A 19,927-nucleotide genomic window follows, 5' to 3' on the forward strand; every position below is an offset into this window, starting at 1 on the left:
TGTTCAGAGCGGCTGCAACAACAGGGAGCAATATGGACCTGGTGGAATACTCATCGACTGTGCACTGCTATATCCGGAGCTGCATAGACAATGTGACCACCTCCAAGACCATCACCATCAGGCCAAACCAGAAACCCTGGATGACCGGAAAGGTGCGCTCCCTGCTGAAAATTCGTGATGCTGCATTCAAAGATAGCGATGCAACAGCACTCAGAGCAGCCAGAAGAAACCTGTCGGTGGAAATAAAAAGAGGTAAGTCCACATATGCCCTCAAGGTTCAAGGCCACCTCCAATCCAATGACCCACGGAGCATGTGGAGGGGCATCAAATGCATCACGGACTACAAAAACAATGTAGCACAGTGCTCTGTAGACCCAGCGCTCCCGGACACTCTGAACGCCTTTTATGCGCGTTTTGAGGCATCCAACACCACCACCCCCTCCCGTGTCCCTCCCTCCCCCAAAGACCCCCCAGTCAGCAACATTACTACAGCTGAGGTGAGGAACATGCAGAAGATCAACCCCCAAAAGGCCCCGGGCCCTGACGGAATACCAGGGAGGGTCCTTAAAGACTGTGCACACCAGCTGTCTGAAGTTCTGGCGGATATATTGAACACCTCTCTGTCCCAAGCCAGAGTTCCGCCATGCCTCAAGACATCAAGGATAATCCCTGTGCCAAAGACCTCTGCACCATCCTGCCTCAACGACTACAGGCCAGTTGCACTCACCCCCATCACCACAAACTGCTTTGAGAGGCTGGTGATGAGGCGCCTGAAGCAGACCATCGATGTGACTGTAGATGAGCACCAGTACGCGTACAGGCAAAACTGGTCCACAGCTGATGCCATCTCCACCGTGGTGCATCAGGCCCTCTCAAACACAGAGAACAAGGACTCCTATGCAAGGCTGCTGTTCCTGGACTTCACTTCTGCATACAACACCATCATCCCACAGAAACTGATTTCCAAGCTGGCTGAACTAGGAGCCCCCTCAGCACTGTGCAACTGGAACCTGGACTTCCTGACTGGGAGGCCACAGAGTGTCAGGATCAACACCACCTCATCCTCCACCATCATCCTGAACACTGGCTCACCCCAGGGTTGTGTGCTCAGTCCACTGCTGTACACATTGATGACCTTCGACTGCAGAGCCCAGCACAAGAATAATCTTGTTGTTAAGTTTGCAGACGATACAGCAGTGATCAGGCTCATTAGCCAAGGGGATGAGACAGTGTACAGACGAGAAGTGGAGAACCTGACACGTTGGTAAGGAGACAACAACCTTATCCTCAACACCCAGAAGACCAAGGAGATAGTTGTTGACTTCCGCAGGTCAGCCCCCACCATCCTCTCCCCCCTCTACATCAACAGAGCAGCGGTGGAGATCGTCTCCTCCATCGGGTATCTTGGAGTCCACCTCTCCAACACTCTCACCTGGCACACCAACACCCCGGCTGTCATTAAGAAAGCCCACCAACGTCTAATTTTTTGAGGAAATTGGGAAGGGCCGGACTGAACACAGACGTCCTCAGGGCCTTCTACAGCTGTGCAGTGGAGAGTGTCCTGTCCTGCTGCTTCCCTGTGTGGTATGGTGGCTGCATGGTGGCGGAGAAGAAAGCGCTGCAGCGGGTGGTGATGTCTGCACAGAGGACCATCGGATGCAGCTTACCACCCACTGAGGACATCTACATCTCCAGATGTAGAGACAAAGCCACCTGCATCCTCTGAGACTCTACCCACCCTGTGCATAGTCTATTCACACCCCTTCCCTCTGGAAGGAGGCTGTGCAGCATCCGGGCAAAAACATCCAGACTGAAAAACAGCTTCTACCCGAATGCTGTCAGACTGTTGAACAGTTCAACATCCAACATCAAACTGTGAACACTGCACTACATGCACATTGTCACCTTCTTAATACTCTAACGCTGCTGCTGCTGCCGACCCTGTGCCTTGTATACATATTCTATGGCCACAGGGGTGCACATATTGCACATTGCAAAAGTTTATACAATAGGTTAGGTTAAAAAAAATTGTCCCAGTTAACTACACCAAGACCTGGAGAAACTGCATTTTGGTCTGCCTGTAAGGGTCAAGTGACAATAAAAGTGAGTCTGAGTCTGAAAACACACTAGCCTTGGTTTGATGATTACTTACGTGGCCTCAAGCATAAGGCTAGATGATGCTATTTTGGACTATAAGTATGCACTACTGGCTACAAAGCAAGCCTATTACTCTGATTTGATCAACAAAAATAAGCATAATTGAAAATTCCTGTTCAAAACTGTGGCAACACTTATTCATGAACAACTACCTGTAAGTTGCTCTCCTTTTACTGCCCAAGATTTCTTAGATTACTTTGAGAAGAAAATAGATGACATTCAGTTAAATATATCCCAGCATTCCTTAATCAAGCCACTACACCCTGCTATCGAGGTTGTGCCATCACTGATATATTACCTAGATTTACCAAATTTGATGGTATCTCCCTGGGCGTGCTGATGAAACTTGTTATATATGGATGCTGGATGACCCCTGTCTGTGGAGACCTGCATGGACTTCTTGCCAAATACATATTCTTTTGTTATTATGTCATGTTGTTTTGATTTCCTCTTTTCTGTTTCTTCACCTTTGTAAAGCTTTACAAAAACTTTGTAACTGTTAAAATGGCCTAAGCAGTGGGTCACCCCTCTGAGTCTGGTCTGCTTGAGGTTTCTACCTCAATATCACCAGAGGGAGTTTTCCTTACCACTGTCACCTGTATGCTTGCTCTAGGGGTTGATAAGGTTAGACCTTACTTACTTGTTTATTTCTTCTGTGTTTATCTGGACTCTAAAATTGTATTCTTGGACTCACTTCAGACATGGTTGCTGGGAGATAAAGCATTTTTCTGTACTTTTTTGCATCCTGATTTTTAATGTCACATTTTTTTATAGGGCATTTGAATTGTATTTTGGATCGTATTTACTCACTCACTCATCTTCGACCGCTCACTCCAATTCAGGGTCGGGAGGTGGAACCTATCCCAGCAGTCATCGGGTGTGAGGTGGGGCGTACCCTGGACAGGATGCCAGTCTGTTTCAGGGCCACATATAGACAAACAAACACATACACACCTACAAACAATTTAAAGTTTCCAATCTAGCTAACCTGCGTGTCTTTGGATATGGGAGGAAGTGGGAGCACCCAGAAGGAACCCACACAAACACAGGGAAAACATGCAAATGCCACACAGAAAGATTAGGCCACAGGTGGAAATCGATCCCATGACCTTCTTGCTATGAGGCAACAGTGCTAATCACTAAGCCACCATGCTGCACATGTTGGACAGTATTAAGATTTTTAAATCTTTTTTTTTAGTCAGTTTTTTAGGCTGGTCATGGAACAATGGACCAGCTCTTCACTCTCACAAGGATGCTGGAGGGGGCCTGGGAGTATGCCCATCCAGTCACCATGTGTTTTGTGGTCTTGGAGAAAGTGTATGATCAGGTACGCCGGGAGATACTGTGGGAAGTGCTGCACGAGTATGGTGTGAGAGGGTCTCTTCTCGGGGGCATCCAATCTCTGTATTCACAAAGTGAGAGCTGTGTTCGGGTGCTCGGCAGTAAGTCGGACTCGTTTCCAGTGGAGGTTGGCCTCCGCCAGGGCTGCACCTTGTCACCAATCTTGTTTGTGATATTCATGGGCAGGATATTGCAGTGAGGTCGGGGAAGAAAGGTTTCTAGTTTGGTGGGCTCAGGGTCTCGTCACTGCTTTTTACAGATGATGTGGTCCTGTTGGCTTCATCAACCTGTGACCTCCAACACTCACTGGATCAGTTTGCAGCTGAGCATGAAGCGGCTGGGATGAGAATCAGCACCTCTAAATCTGAGGCCATGGTTTTCAGCAGGAAACAGATGAATTGCCTTCTCCAGGTAAGGAATGCAGTCTTGCCCCAAGTGAAGGTGTTCCAGTACCTCAGGGTCTTGTTCACAAGTGAGGGGACAATGGAGCACGAGATTGGCCAGAGAATCGGCGCAACAGGGGTGGTATTGCATTTGCTCTGCCGTGCTGTTGTGACAAAAAGGGAGCTGAGCCAAAAGGCGAAGCTCCCGATCTACTGGTCAATCTTTGTTTCTACTCTCACCTATGGTCATGAGGGTTGGGTCATGACCAAAGGAACTAGATCGCGGGTACAAGCAGCCAAAATGGGCTTCCTTTGGAAGGTGGCTGGTGTCTCCCTTAGAGATAGGGTGAGAAGCTCGGTTATCTGTGGGGAGCTTGGTGTAGAGCTGCTGCTCCTTCATGCTGAAAGGAGCCAGCTGAGGTGGTTTGGGCATCTGGTAAGGATGCCTCCTGGGCACCTCCCTAGGGAGGTGTTCCAGGCACATCCAACTGGGATGAGACCCTGGGGAAGACCCAGGACTAGGTGGAGAGATTATATCTCCACACTGGCCTGGGAATGCCTTGGTATCCACCAGTCAGAGGTGGTCATTGTGGCCCAGGAAAGGAAAGTCTGGGGTCCCTTGCTGGAGCTGTTGTCTTCGCGACCCAATTCCGGATAAGCGGCTGAAGATGAGTGATGAGTGAGTGAGTTTTTTAGTTTGTTTCAGGGTACGTTTTATACCTCAGTTTTGATTTATTTGATCTGTGTTGTATCTGTCTTTTTTTGTTGTCTCTGTCACTTTGCATAGCTCTGCAGCCCTCTGTTGCAATTTCACCCAAGAAAAATTTCCCTCTAGGGACAGTAAAGTGTCTTTGTTTTGATGGGTGAGTTGAACCAACAGGAAACCTCCCAATGCAGACGCACATAACTATTGCAGGTGGGAAACACTAGGCAGACACTAATCATTAATAAATCAGCCAATGTCCAAATATTTATGGACCTGGTTGGAAATATCTGTGTTTGGAGCATAATCTGGGATTATAGCATGGTTTAAATAACTGACAACTGCACAAGAAGGGAAGCCTGAAAAATAAACATGCAGTACCTCATCTTCATACAGGACAATCTCAGTCTTCTCCACTTGGACGTAGCGGTCCTTGTAGCTGGCTAACAGTTTGCCAGTGGCCTTTTTCACCCAGCCTGCCTTACCCAGGAACTTTGGCTCCTTACACTGGGCTGGCTCCTCTTTCACACCCTGGAGTGAAAGATAAGAAGGACGTCAACGTCAAACAGAATATACAAATATAATTTTAGATTGTGCACTGAGAAACACAAGTTTTAGGAACAAAACAGCATTTTAGAAAATGCTTTAATGTTTATGTTCTAGTTTCACCTCTGGTTAGGGTTGCTACCTTTCAGAAATGAAAATAAAGGACGCGCACCACGGCTCCTCAGGGTCACTACCACCACCCAAGGAGTGGTATATTTAATTTTGAAAAAGCATTTAGTCATATTTAAAGCTTTATTAACACAAAACTGTGCAGTCACTGAAATGTGCAATAATAAACATCAATATTAAGAAAAACAGACCAATATTTTTAATCTATGAAGTGAGGACATTTTTACTTTAACAGGAAATAAAAAATAAAAACACTTGTTTGCCTACAGTTTGCCTTGTACCCATTGCCACTAACGCTTTCAAGCCAGGGGTTCGATTCTTCCCACTCGTGTCTGTACATTTGCAGATGTTTTTGCTTTTTTGGTGGTGGAGTTTCGGGTGCAGACATGCCAGGCAACCAGGGCAACCCATGACAGGACCAGAAAGGTGGGCACACAGAGATGCAGACGTGAAAGTCTGAGGTATATCCGTTGTACCTCACATCGGGTTCTGTAGTGAGGACCCGATGTGAGGTACAGAGATGACATTGGCAGCCCTTAATATTTCCTGTGTTTTATTTTGTTCATTATTCAGTTTTGATAAATGTGTGAGTGTGTGTGTGTGTGTAACTTTTATGAAAATAAGGAACAATTTACGACCTGTATTGATTCAATACAGGTTTCAGTTCATCGAACCTGCACATCTTTGGATATGCAGGTTCGGTGGGTTTTACTAATTTTATACAAATGTATTAAAAACATAGTAAAGGCCAGAAGCAGACTTTTGACTGGTTCTTTATTTGGGAAATTGGTGTGGACTGAAAGGGTATTTAGTGCTAAATTGATTAATATCAATTAGTCAAGTGAAATAAATCATCGGTCATGAGAAGAGTCAGTTTACAGTCACATGATGTGGTAGCTAACATGTGAGGCCTAATTTTTGCGGACTTAAAAAAATTTAAATTGAGTCATTGGATCATCATCATGTTTTTCCCCTTTCAGCTGCCCCTGGTTGCTCCAGCGGTTCCAGTAGAGATATGCTTTGGGGTTTGGCACATTTTACACTGTATGCTACTCCTGATACAAATCCAGTTCTACGTTAAGAAACATGCACAGCACCTGATGTAATCAGGACCTGCTCTGCTTAACTTCTGAGTTCAGTGTTAATCAGTTATCATGAAAAATAATCATCTGCTCAATCAATGATAGTGACTAGAATTTTTTCAGACCCCATGGTACTCACCCAAAAAACAAAAATCCACAACCTTAAATCACAAGACTTTCAAGCCCCAGTCACATGGCACTAACAAGGAGAAAGAAGCCCAAATGAAACAAGAAATCTGGACTTTCGTTGACTTTCGGGGGCATCATTTATCCTTCGTTCAGCTTTGTTGCTGCAGCTGGCATGTCATCAGAATTTTTAAACTGTTGAAAAATTTGAATGAATACCGCTGACAACCTCAGTTCATCCATATTTCATTTTGCTTTCATTCTTGATGTTTTCTAATTGTGTGCTTAGTTTTCGTAACGTTAGCATTTTGTTTGACTTTTGTCCAATTTCATTCAACCTCCCAAGTCTGACAAATTCAACGTAGGTTGACAAACGCAACAATATCTGAATGAATCAATGACTAAAGCTTTGTCGAGCTGAATAAGACATCTTTGTATCACAAATGAATAGCTCATTTTTGGGATGAAATGTAATGTTTTCATACAAAAACAATAGCGTTAAGAACTTTGTATCAACTACTTTAACTATTCGTTTGTGGTTGGCCTGCGTGTGCAAGTTTTCGGGAAAAGCCTTCGTCTGACACGGACAGTTCTCCATGGCTGATGCCATGGACTCGTCAAAGGTGCTCGTCAGGACAAGTACTATCACAGATACAACAAGGTACAGACATGCCGCGAGAACTCAGAATGTGAAGACAAACAAAATTTATTGTCAAGACAAACAAAATCCCACATCTACAAGTACTGAGGACATGAGGACAAAGCTGGATTGCGCTCAGTTTTATACCTGCTTTCGGTCACATCATTCTAAATGTTTCGTTGTGATTTTATTTAAAATGTGAAGGTTGATGTTTGCTTCATTTTTCTTTCATTGGTTTGATTGGTAGGCTTCCCGGTGATGGGAAAGGTGCAGGATCTCTCGTCCACCTTTTCTTGACGATTTGTGACTTTTTGACTTTTTATCCTTTGTCCAGCTATCGCTGATGCCATGTGACTGGGGCATCAGAAACACAAAAGGTAGCGTGACATGCGATCATTATTTATGCAACCCTACCATAGTCCTGCAAAGCTTGATCACTGGTTTAAAAAAAGACTAAAGAAAGATACCTTTCACAGAAAAATACATCATGTTACATGTATATAAAACATAATGCATATGCATTTTTCTGCAAAATCAGAAAAATCAAATGAGCATATTAAAGAATACCCAAAGACTAGGATCACCCATTTTCAGTATCACCAACCTCCCTGCTGCCCAGCCCATGGGCGCAGACAATATATCTTGTAGAAGCTAATTGAATGTACATATTATTGCCAGAATTCCCCCAGTCATCACTTACACATGCACCCACTTTTCTCTGCAAAGTTTTGTGTCCATGCAGGTCAAAACAAAAACAGTCCAGGTCAAACATGGCCCACTCCACACCTTCACCAACACAGCTGTTGGTGAAGGCAGCTGTGAAACAGGCATAACTGAGAAGGACCTACAAAGACACAACTGACATGGGAAACATCGAGTTTGGTGAAGGTGTAAATACATGTACACACAGATGCCACATGCACACAACTGGTGTGAAAGAAGCATAAATGCTGCAGTGTTGACCTGAGCAGTACACGTTCACCAAAATAATTATTGATTTCCAAATTCATGGATATCTGGTGATATTTTTAGTCATTTTATTGGTGATATTTTGTCATTAAAATAAAAATAAATGTTCTGGCCTGGTGGGGGTCCTTGTTGGCTTGGTGGGCTGTTATGCTTGCAAACATAAAGGGGGAAACACTTGATAACAAAAATAACCAAACTTTATATAAATCATTTTGTTATGTTGGTGTATGTTTATCTAATATATAAAAACAGTGCCACGGTCACTGTAGCTCACCTGGATGATACTAGACATCACAGGATTATTCCACCTGAAATCATCCAGTTTTGAAAAAAAATCCCAGGTCACCCCTCCGCTTTATTATGTCAATTTTATATGTTAACCACATTCCAAAGTTATGGTGAAATGCCAGATATTAGGTCTGTAGCCATCATTTGTGAAATTTCATACTGTCTTCTTAAGTTAACTATTTCAACAGTTCTTTTAGTCAGACAGGAAAAATTGTTTTACCTGCTTTACATGTTTCAGCTACTTCCTGTAGCCTTCCTCAGATGCGTCACAAGATGGGGAAGTGACGTGTCTTATAGGCTGCTACTTCTTGATTTGGCCAGACAGCAAAACAAAAGCTAACAGGGACACAACAAAACACACAGCTGTGCCGGACAATTGGGTAAAAAACTACTCACAACATCAACTCACACACACAGAAACACAAGCATTAGCAAAAGGACTCAACTACGCAATAACACCGGACACAATACCATACGAGGATTTCATTTTAGCCACGGAATTAGCTTGTCAATCCATACACGATCAGGGAAAGAAATCAGCATTACGCAATGAGGTAGCAGACATTCTCAAAACCGCACATTTACCACCCAGTAACATCACCAAGGAAGAAAGGAGAGCCATACATACACTAGGTAAACAGGACGACATCATTATACTACCAACAAAATGGACATCCTGCTTCAGGACCACAACACATACCACACACTGAAAAAAGACCCAACAGAACAACAAAAAAGGACTCCTAAATCATTACTCAAACCCATGTTAGCTGAAAACAAAATAACTCAGGACTCATACAACCACCTGGTGCCCACAGCTACCATCACCCCCCGGATATATGGTTTGCCGAAAATACACAAGCCTGACACACCACTCCGCCCCATTGTCGATAGCATAGGATCTGTCACTTATAGCCTTTCCAAATCTCTCTCTTGTAAAAATCATAAAACCCTTCCTCGGACTCACTGAACAGCACTGCAGGAACTCACAACAATTGGCAAAGGACTTACAACAAATCACTATAGGACAGGATGAAATATTCATATCACACGATGTCATATCACTTTTCACAAAAACCCCAGTAGAAGCCACACTCAACATCGTACACAGTAGACTCAGTAAGGACAAATCACTCCGAAAACGAACCAAACTCACAGTTGAAGACATCATGTCATTACTCAGTTTCGTTGCCACATCCACTTATTTTCAATACAACAACACCATATACAAACAGACTGAAGGCTTCGCCATGGGAGACCCGTTATCAGCCATTATGAGCGGGTTTTTCATGAAGCATCTGGAACAACAAGCTATATCTACAGCACCAGCAGATTGTAGCATATTGTTTTGGAAAAGGTACGTCGATGACATTCTAGAAAAAATAAAAACCGGACACACACAACAGCTCACAGATCACCTCAACACCATAGACCACACAGGCAGCATCAAATTCACGTACGAAGAGGAAACAAACAATGAAATAGCTTTTTTGGATTTAAAAATACACCACAACACAGACGGCAGTATCAAACTTAAAATACACAGGAAACCCACACACACTGACCAATATTTGCTCTGGACATCAGAACACCCCACAGAACACAAGCTGTCAGTAGTCAGAACACTGTACAACCGGGCCACTATAGTCACAGATACACAGGACAGGGAAGAGGAGGAGACACACATACACAATGCACTCACAAACTGCCAGTATCCACAATGGGCAATAGAAAAAGGTAAAAAAACAGGTACAAAACACAGAAAAACACGTACAAAAGAAGAAAAAGAACACTCTCAACAAAAACAAACCGGCCATAGTCACACTGCCATATATCAGGGGGGTCACTGAACGCATCCAAAGAGTCATGAAAAAATACAATATCAATACACCGGTCAAACCACACACCAAACTCAGACAACTTTTAGTTAGGCCCAAGGACAAGATAAAACCAGAACACAAATGCAATGTAATATATGAAATACCATGCTTATCATGCAACAAACACATACATTGGGGAGACAGGGAGACAATTTGGAACAAGGAAAAATGAACATCAAAAAGAATGTGAAAAAGAGACAGCCAATAGACAAACAAGAGCAATAAAAGAACAAGCCGAGCAGGAAAATCTCAAATCAGCCATATCCGACCATTGCAAGAGGAAAAATCACATCATGGACTGGACCAATGCCAGGGTCATACGTGCTGAAAGCAACAAATACCACCGCTGGATCAGAGAGGCCATCGAGATCCACAAGCAAGGGCCAAGAAGCATGAATCGGGATGAGAGGGCCTACACCCTATCACATACATGGGATGCCGTCCTGGAGAACACGTCAGACAGTAGGGGGCGTAAGTTCCCCCTGCTGTCTGGCCAAATCAAGAAATAGCAGCCTATAAGACACGTCACTTCCCCATCTTGTGACGCTTCTGAGGAAGGCTACAGGAAGTAGCCGAAACATGTAAAGCAGGTAAAACAATTTTTCCTGTCTGACTAAAAGAACTGTTGAAATAATTAGGTCTGTAGCCTTTGGAAATTTTTGTGAATTTTCACTTGTGAAAATGGTGTTTTCTACCAACTTTGCACGTTAATAATGAGCTCCCTATATGCCTCACAGCTTGAAACTCCTCATGCAAGCCTAACCTTTGGTGTATAGTTGGGAAAATGTGGCAGTTTAGGTGTATCGACTGTGATCTGCCTTCCACAAAGGCCTCAAAATAGTACAAAACCCGAAATTGTACATGTCGTTCGTATCTTTGATTAGTTCAAAATCAAAGAAACATACTAGCTATAGCTATAGAACTTTTTGTACGATGGTTTGTGATATAATGGAACATATATACACATTTAAATGACATTGTTGTGAAAGTGTAGTGACACGGACCCACAACAGGGGGCGCAAATGAACGGTCAATAGATGAGCCAAAAGGTAACAATTTAATGTTGTGAAACGTGCACAACGAACATACAGACAATCTCAGAATATAATTACAGTCAAATTACAAAGGTGACGTGTGGGCAGGCTCGAGGATAGAAGACGTCTGTCCTGAGAAGAGCCGGAACCACACGATTTCCGCCCCCACAGAACCTGGTGAATACTGGAGCCGCCAAGTCCCGAATTCCCAGGTGATCACCGTCCCCGACTGTCGGATCTGGTACTGCTGGCGAAGAACAAAGACAGTCAAGTGTGGGTGTGTGTACACCCAGTAACAACAGCGGTGGGAATGCCACCTCCACCTCTCACTCAATATGTTGCAGAGTATCGCAGTGATTCCTCAGGGGAAAAGAGTGCCGTCCTGCACTCACTCAGCCTCCACAGAAAAAGGAACAAAAGACAAAAGACACAAACGGCTGAGGATATTACCTCTAATGAAGTATGATATCTCGGCGATGAGGTGGAGATGACGTCTGGTCTTTATGGAGTGCGATGATGAAGAATGTGTGACAGCTGTCAGGAATTAATGAGTGACAGCTGTCACTCCCGGCTGTGTCCGTGGCGGCAGCGCCCTCTCGTGCCTGAAGCCCGCACTTCAGGCAGGGCGCCCTTTGGTGGTGGGCCAGCAGTACATCCTCTTCTGGCGGCCCACACAACAGACATACCAGGTTCTTTTAACAAAAGATAAAGTAGTTGAAAATATATTGATTTTCGTCACCCCAGATGCCAATATGGACAGCTGACTATCAAATTCATATATTTACTGTATATTCTTACATATCTCAAGATGATATGCTGCAAATATGGTGTTGTTATTGAGCTTCCTTCTAGTGATTATAAGTAGACACATTAGCATGACACACTGGCTATTTTGGGTGGATCGGGACATTTTGTGACAGTCACATGACCTAATTAAGCGGTGGTAGTGCTCAATCTGCTGCACTCTCAGGCTCCCTTTAAGTGCATGTTGAATGTGGAGACTTCATTCTTCATACTTCTTTATAGTACTTTTTAAATTTTGTTAATAGGCCTAGTACGAGGTCTCTTAGATAATAAACCGACCCTTTTATTATTTTTTTTAACTATATGGATTTGAATGACATGCGATTACACCAATCATGCTTGAACCCTCGTGCGCATGTGTGAGTTTTTTCACGCGTGTCGGTGACGTCATTTCCCTGTGGGCAGGCCTTGAGTGAGATGTGGTCCCGCCCTCTCGGCTGAATTCCTTTGTTTCACACGCTGCTCGAGACGGCGCGCGTTGCTTTATCAAAATTTTTTCTGGACCTGTGAGGAATATCCGAGTGGACACTATTTGAGAAATTAAGCTGGTTTTCTGTGAAAGGTTTAACGGCTGATGAGAGATTATGGGGTGTTTCTGTCGGTGTAAGGACTTCCCACGGAGCGGGACGTCGCGCAGCGCTCCCAGGCGACGTTGTCTGGCTGTTTCGAGCTGAAATCATCCTAATTTAAGGTTCTGTTGACCCAGGACGTCGTGAGAGAACAGAGAAGATTCAGAAGAGGCCGGCATGAGGAGGTTATGTGGACATTCCACTGTTAAAGGTCATTTTGTAATGAAAGAACGTGCGCGCAAATTCGCAGTCGTTTCCGTGACGACGACGCAAATCTGTGTGCGCCGCGACCAGAAAAACACCTCCGTGTTGAAGACCATTTGTAAAATTCAGGCGGCTTTTGATGGCTTTCAACAAGTGAGTAACTGAGAAATTGTTTAACAGCTTGGGCATGTTCCAACTTGCCCGTTAAGGTTTCCAACGGAGGTGTTTTTCCTGCCGCGACCCCCTGCGGTCGGGTCCAGCCCGACATGCGACTCTGCCCGCACGTTCTTTCATTACAAAATGACCGTTAACAATGGAATGTCCGAATAAACTCCTCATGCCGACTTCTTCTGAAAGTTCTCTGTTCTCTGACGACTTACTGCGTCAACAGAGCCTGAAATGTGGAAGTTTTCAACTTGAAACGGCGTGACGCTGCCGCCTTGAAGCGCAGATCGGCGTCAGGCGCCGTGGACCGTCCTTAAAGCGACACTACCAGACCAAAATCTCTCATCAGCCGTTAAAATTTTTACCGAAAACCAGCTGAATTTATTGAATGGTGTCCACTCAGTTGTGCCTTACAGTTTTGAAAATTTTTTTATCAAACAAAGCAACAGTCTCTGAGCCATTCCTAAACAATGAAAAAAATCGACGAGCGTGTGGATGACTCCTCACTCAAAGACTGCCCACAGGCGAATGACGTAACCGACAGGCGTGAAAAAACTCTCGCATGCCCACGAGGGTTCAAGCATGTCTGATGTAATCACACGTGATTCAAATCCAAATGGTTTTTGAAAAAATAATAAGGTCGGATACTTTTCTAATAGACCTCGTATAACTTGACTTATGAGTATTTTTGTATGCCATGCGTTTTCATAAATATTACTGTCATTTTTCGCTGCGTGTTTATGTACATGCATGCAGCTAAAATGATCACTTTCTTCTCCACTGCAGCAGTGACAGCGGTGGAAGAAAAATGACTCCTTCTTCCTCATTGGTTGGCTGGCTCGTGAATTTTCCACCAATCAGAAGTCACTAACCCCGCATGTGTTTACTAACCCCACGTGTGTTTGATCACAGCCCACCCACCCCACGTCGGTCTGACTGTGAGGTCGCTTTCTCTTTATCACTGGTGGAAAGTGTGTGTGGTTTTTTGTTGTTGTTTGTTTTGTTTTGTTTTTTGTAAAAATGAGGCATTTTATGAATTTGGAGCAAGCGCTTCAGTTATTTTTTGAACTGGAGGAAGACGGAGAGCACAGCTGAAAGAGATGATCCCTCTTTTGTTCTGGAGGAGCAACCAAAGCAGGTGGATCCACAGTTACAGTTTGTAACAAATCTCAGAGAAGCATGATAAACAGCATCAATCTTAAGACATTGAGCTGAGGCATTCATATACAACAAATCTCCATAGTCTAAAATAGATAACAAATGTTGCTGTAACAACCCACTTTTTTCACCTAAAAAAAAAAACAAAACAAAAAACTAAATTTATTTTGAAAGATAAAGCCCAATTTAAGTTTGAGTGTCTTCACAAGACTGTCTATGTGACTTGAAGGTGAGGGAGTCATCAAGCAAGACAACAAGGTATTTGTGCGAGTGAACCACCTCGATGACATTTCCCTCAAGAGTGGACACTGTAGGGGTAGCTTGAGGCACCTTTTTGGTATTTGCAAGCAACATTAGTTTGGTCTTGTCAGCACTGAGCACCAGTTTTAGCTGCAGAAGTGGGTGCTGGACCACATTAAAAGCTTTCTGTGGAGATTCAACAGCTTTAGCAGGGGTGAATCCAAAACAGTAAATAACTGTGTCAACAGCATAAAAATGCATATTACCATCTGACACATTTTGTCCTAAATCATGAATGTACATAATGAACAAGTGGGGGCCCAATATTGAACCCTGCGGCATGCCCTTGTGGACACTCATAAATTCAGAGCACAGACCATCACTCTTAATACACTGAGTCCTGCTACTCAAATAATTTGTGAACCAGGAAACAACATGATCTGACAGTCCAAAACAAAGAAGCCTACACTTTAAAACAACATGGTCCACAGTGTCAAAAGCCTTTGACAAATCAATAAAAAGTGAAGTACATTACTGCTGTCTATCAAGAGCAACAAGTATACCGTTAATCACTTTTATGGCCGTAGTAATGGCGCTATGCTTTTTTCCTGAAGCCTGATTGTAGTTCTGAAAGAAGTTCATTTGAGTATAAAAACTCTTTTAACTGACCACAAACAAGACTTTCAAGGATTTTTGACAAAACGCACAAGTTTGATACTGGCCCGTAAGTAGCAACAGATGGACAACATGATGTGCTCTACATCTTCCCTACAGACAACAAAAGCATGAAAAGCTTGATGATGATTGATTGATGATGATGATTATTATTGCTTTGGGTGCTTGCTATAACAGCTAAAAGGAAAACAGGACTTTAGAAATTAATGTAATTGCAATAACATTTATGACATGCGCTTTTGGGGGTATTCTTCTATCAACATGTAAGGTGTGGTGGCCAAGTGGTTAATGCGCTTGGTTTCAGTGCAGAAGGTTCCGGGTTCGAATCCACCCCTGCCACATTTCTCCATGTAATGTGGAGTTGGGTCAGGAAGGGCATCCGGCGTAAAACCTGTGCCAATTTAACATGCAGATCCACCTTGGATTTGCTGTGGCAACCCCGAGTGCAAAACAAGGGAGCAGCCGAAGGGACTTACTTCTATCAACATGTAAAAAAGTTGATATGTTAAAAAAGTGTGAAATGTGAAAAGTTCTGTGTTAAGCTACAGTCTACACAAATCTAATATATCTAAGGACCCCTTCACACATGACATAACTGAGGCAGAATGGCGCACGAAGAAGGAGTCAAATGGCACTCGTGAAAAATCGGAGCTGTCTCAAACGCTTCGTACAGCTGTCACTACAACCATTCATGCACACCAGTGGCCAAAAGACAGCGAGTGCCCTGTGAGTGCCCATTCGACCTCCCTCTCGGCAGGTGTCGGCCAAATTCCAGGTGCCACACACAAACATCCAGCACTGCTCATTGGCCACTTAGACAATGTGGGGCTTTTCACGCTCCTGGCATGATAGTAGAGAGCAGTGCCCCCCTAAGTGCCCCACGAGTGTGGCGTCACCAAGCAACACATGTGCCGAACTCTCTCCCCCCCAACACATGTGGCGTGCGAGCCCACTTGCAGGATGTGCTGATAATTATGAACAGACAAGATCACATGGGGGCCTGCCAGCCATGTCTGAGCATACACAGCACAGCAAGGCGCCTCTCAGCTGATCGTCGCCCTGGAAATGACAACTCAGTGCACATGACGTCTTAAATTAAAAACTTCAGATTAAACTGGAGCTGCATCCGGCGTAAAACTTGTGCCAACTACCAATGCGGATCTGGCTGTATCCGCTGTGGTGACCCCGAACACAAAACGGGAGCAGCCGAATGGACAACAACAACAACAACAGAGGACAGAGCTAGGACAAGTATAGGAATAATTACTACAATAACTACATACGCAATTACATAACAAATAACTAAAACAAAAAAAATCACAGAACACAGAAACAGAGAGAAACACTTTGTTCTGTGGGCTGAACGAACAGGTGGGCGTGTCTGCACACAGCAGCAGCTGTTGAGATCCCGTGAGTCACAGGTGGAGAACATGTACTGTGTTATGGAAGACATGACCTTACAACTGTCCACTGTGAGGCGTGTGTGTGCTTGCTGTCCTCACGTTGAAATACATAAAAACATATATCGCCTTTGCCACGGACTGGAGCGAGTACACAAAGCGCACATCGGCAGGCTGTGCCAGGTGAAAAGGACCATCTGATCATGTGTATGCTCAGCTGGCGATCAGAATGTCACGTCACCCATGTCAGCTATGGTCCACATGATGCAGTGTCTGTCCTTCGGCACACCACTTGCTCAACACGCAGGGCCAGCAGATGTGGACATAATAAGTGCACACTGCTTCATTCGTATAATTTTATGATTGTATGTCTATGACCATGGGACAGCTACAGAGGAACAGAAGGTTCACAAATGTATTGTCTGCTCAATAAGAGGAATGAAATTTTAGAAATAGTGGTGTTTTTTTTAGTGTGTTTATTTTTTTCTCCACAGATTATTAAGAATATTTTACAACATGGTATTGGTTCAACAAAATTCTCACGCTTGTTTGAGTTGAACATATACATGTAATTGTTATATTATTAGTTCTAATTAATTAATTGTTATATTATGGTCAGCGCATGTGAGGCTGTGTTGAATCCCAACGACAACACAGGACGTGTCTGTCTCTGCTGATGCTCTCAATACAAGTCAGAGAGGTAAGGAAACTGAAAGGCAGTTTGATAACACACATCAATGTGCATGAATTGTCACATCTAATATAATATATTGCATAATATATATAATATAATGCCGACACTGCGCATGCGCACCATTTTCAATGATTTCTTGCCAGAAATCTTCCAAGTTTGACTCCAGATTTCTCCCGTTTGTGCAGCTAAAATGCGTTAAACATTTCAAATTTGACATGTTTGTGTTTTAATGTACAGCCAGTGTTATTTTCAAATAGACCAAATCAACAGGAATGGGGATTTGTTTCTGGGAGTATTTTCGCATTGATCCGATCACTTATTGTTTGAAAGGGGTTTCTTCTCATGGCTTTATCTTTTTTCCTGCATTAAATCTAAAGCTGACATTTGTTACTGTTTGATTGTGATTTCTGTTGTCCATGAAGTTTGTGCATGAAGTTTGTTAGAGAAATGGAAAAACTATGTAAGTGCACAAATTAATCAACAAATAAAAAGTTTTAAAAAAGATACCTGATCAGTAACATTATTTGGTGTGATTGGTGGTTCCACTTTTCAAAAAAATTTCAAGTATTAGGAAGTTGTCTATATGGCTCACCAGAATGAACTTAAGCCAGTGACACTCAAGAAAAACCGGAAAGTACTTTTAACTTCCTATTTTCAGTTTCACAATTCAGAAAACAGTTGCTCTTAGAGAAACACACTGTACTGTGTTCAGGCCTCAAACATCACAATGACTGCTGCGATCACTTATAGCTACACATCAGCCGGCTTTCTGCACCACACATAAAATCGAGCGTGTGCAGAGAAAACAGGGCGCGAGGCCGTGAGTCAGACAAAGAGAAAAAGTGGACGGTCGATGAGCACGACTGGGTACCAGTTACACAAAACTGAAACTCAACCAAAAAACATCACGTCTGGCTGTGGTGACACCACATCGACAGCAGCAGTTGATGCGCACATTAACTCAGCAGTGGATCCATAACGGAGTGAGAAGTGTGTTCGTGTACAGCCACGTGAAGCAGCTGCAAGTCCAAACACACGCTTCTGAGCAACACCTAAGACAAGTGCAAAAAAAAAAATTACTGTTACACAAACGCATTTACAGACACGGAGAAAAGAAGATCACTCACACAACAACTGCAGCTGCACTCAACTTACAGTGATGTAAGACGTCCTCAGAATCTTTACAGAAATCTGGATTACTTTGTCTGCCTTAAAATGATTTTTATTTTTATTTTATCAGTCATGGAGACACATAATATTGTAATGTTGACTTGTTTCTGCTATTTATATTCTGGTATTTTATTTATTTATAACATATTTGACAGTTTTGTTTTTTGCAATTACATTCTTGCATTTCTGTACTTGCTGTCATGGTGTGATGAATGTAATGATATGCATTAGTGCAGAATGGTCAGTCCAAATTATGATTGCATCTGTATTTGGTTCAGTCTTTCTGGGTCTAGACAACTCAAACGATTTTTGGCAGAAATTTTTGTGGAGGTGTCGGCTTTGAGGTGTTTTGTGGTGGATCTGGACACAGATTCAGGGTGATTTTAATTTATGATTTAATGTCTCTGATTTGTTTCCATGTTTGAAACTACCACCAGTGGCACATAATTACAGTTACAGTGAAACAAACAGCATGGTTAGATAACGGCAGAGGTATGTGAGTGCTGAATGCTTCCTGCTTTGTCATGTAAACGTACCAAAAATTCAGAGGATATAAGACATCAGATGATCACAAAGCTCCCCTGAACAGTGTTGCCAGATTGGGTGGATTTACACTTAACTGGTCACTTCTGATTATATTGGGTGAGAAAAAAGTACCATTGTGCAGGTCGATGAGATATGGGCTGCTTTTGTGCATCTGTGGGTAACTTATTTTGGTATTTCTTGTCACTGTCAGGAAGATACTGAAATGCCAGTAAATGGCAGCTTTTCACTGTTTATGCTGTGTTTAGACACCGCCATAAACACCTCCATTCAACAGGGATGGTGACAAAAACACAACAAAAAGCAAAACAAAAGTTATTGCACTTTGGAGATACTGTACGGTGAATGTATAAACATGGTCTGTTCTGCAGTGCTTTCAAATACTGTATTTTGACAACCATAATTTTTTTAAGTACCTTAATTACTGTATATTGTGCTAAGATCACAAAGTTTGATCACTGTGAAATAAGAGCATTTGTTTTTATTGTCATAACAGTATGGTGCAGTTTATGTACTTTTTCTCAAGCATTTATTTTGGGCTTTTGAGTATACATAGAGTAAAAGCCTTTGGAAATGAAAGTTGTGTCATAGTGGCTGAAATGCTCCATTACATCATAGAATGTGTCACACCACCAGCTTGCATTAATGGAGCCGGCATAGATGATACAAGTTATATTTACTCATTGGGTGTTTCCCACTGCACATTTTAGGCCCCATAAAAATAAAAAAAAAAACATTAGTTTATCATCCTTGACATCAGAAAAAAGCGGTGAGGGAGGGTGGATATGTATATTTTTTTTCTTAGAAACAGAGAACAAACAATACAGTAAAAGTTTGAAGTTGGGAAATGATACTTCCTCTTGTAATATGAATAATCATGACAAATGATTTGATTAAAATCCACAAAAATAAGGATGTCATCCAACTACTCCTCTAGGAGGTGGGCCGGACCAAACGGCCAGAACTACCATGAAGAAGTGGACGAGGAAAAACTCACCTTGCAACCCTTGTACTTAGTATCCAAGCT

The 19,927-nt window shown here is 43.0% G+C and overlaps 1 protein-coding gene across 1 annotated transcript in view; it reads right to left on the minus strand.

Moving 5' to 3' along the window:
• plekho2 (pleckstrin homology domain containing, family O member 2) overlaps window positions 1–19,927 on the minus strand; it is a 178,971-nt gene that overhangs the window by 67,718 nt on the left and 91,326 nt on the right. The window contains exon 2 of the mRNA XM_034184900.1: window positions 4,966–5,115. Within this exon, the coding sequence (XP_034040791.1) occupies window positions 4,966–5,115 (150 nt within the window). The remainder of the gene's footprint in view (window positions 1–4,965; window positions 5,116–19,927) is intronic.

The sequence above is a fragment of the Thalassophryne amazonica genome, chromosome 2 (genome assembly GCF_902500255.1).
Source record: "Thalassophryne amazonica chromosome 2, fThaAma1.1, whole genome shotgun sequence".
Classification (NCBI taxonomy): domain Eukaryota; kingdom Metazoa; phylum Chordata; class Actinopteri; order Batrachoidiformes; family Batrachoididae; genus Thalassophryne; species Thalassophryne amazonica.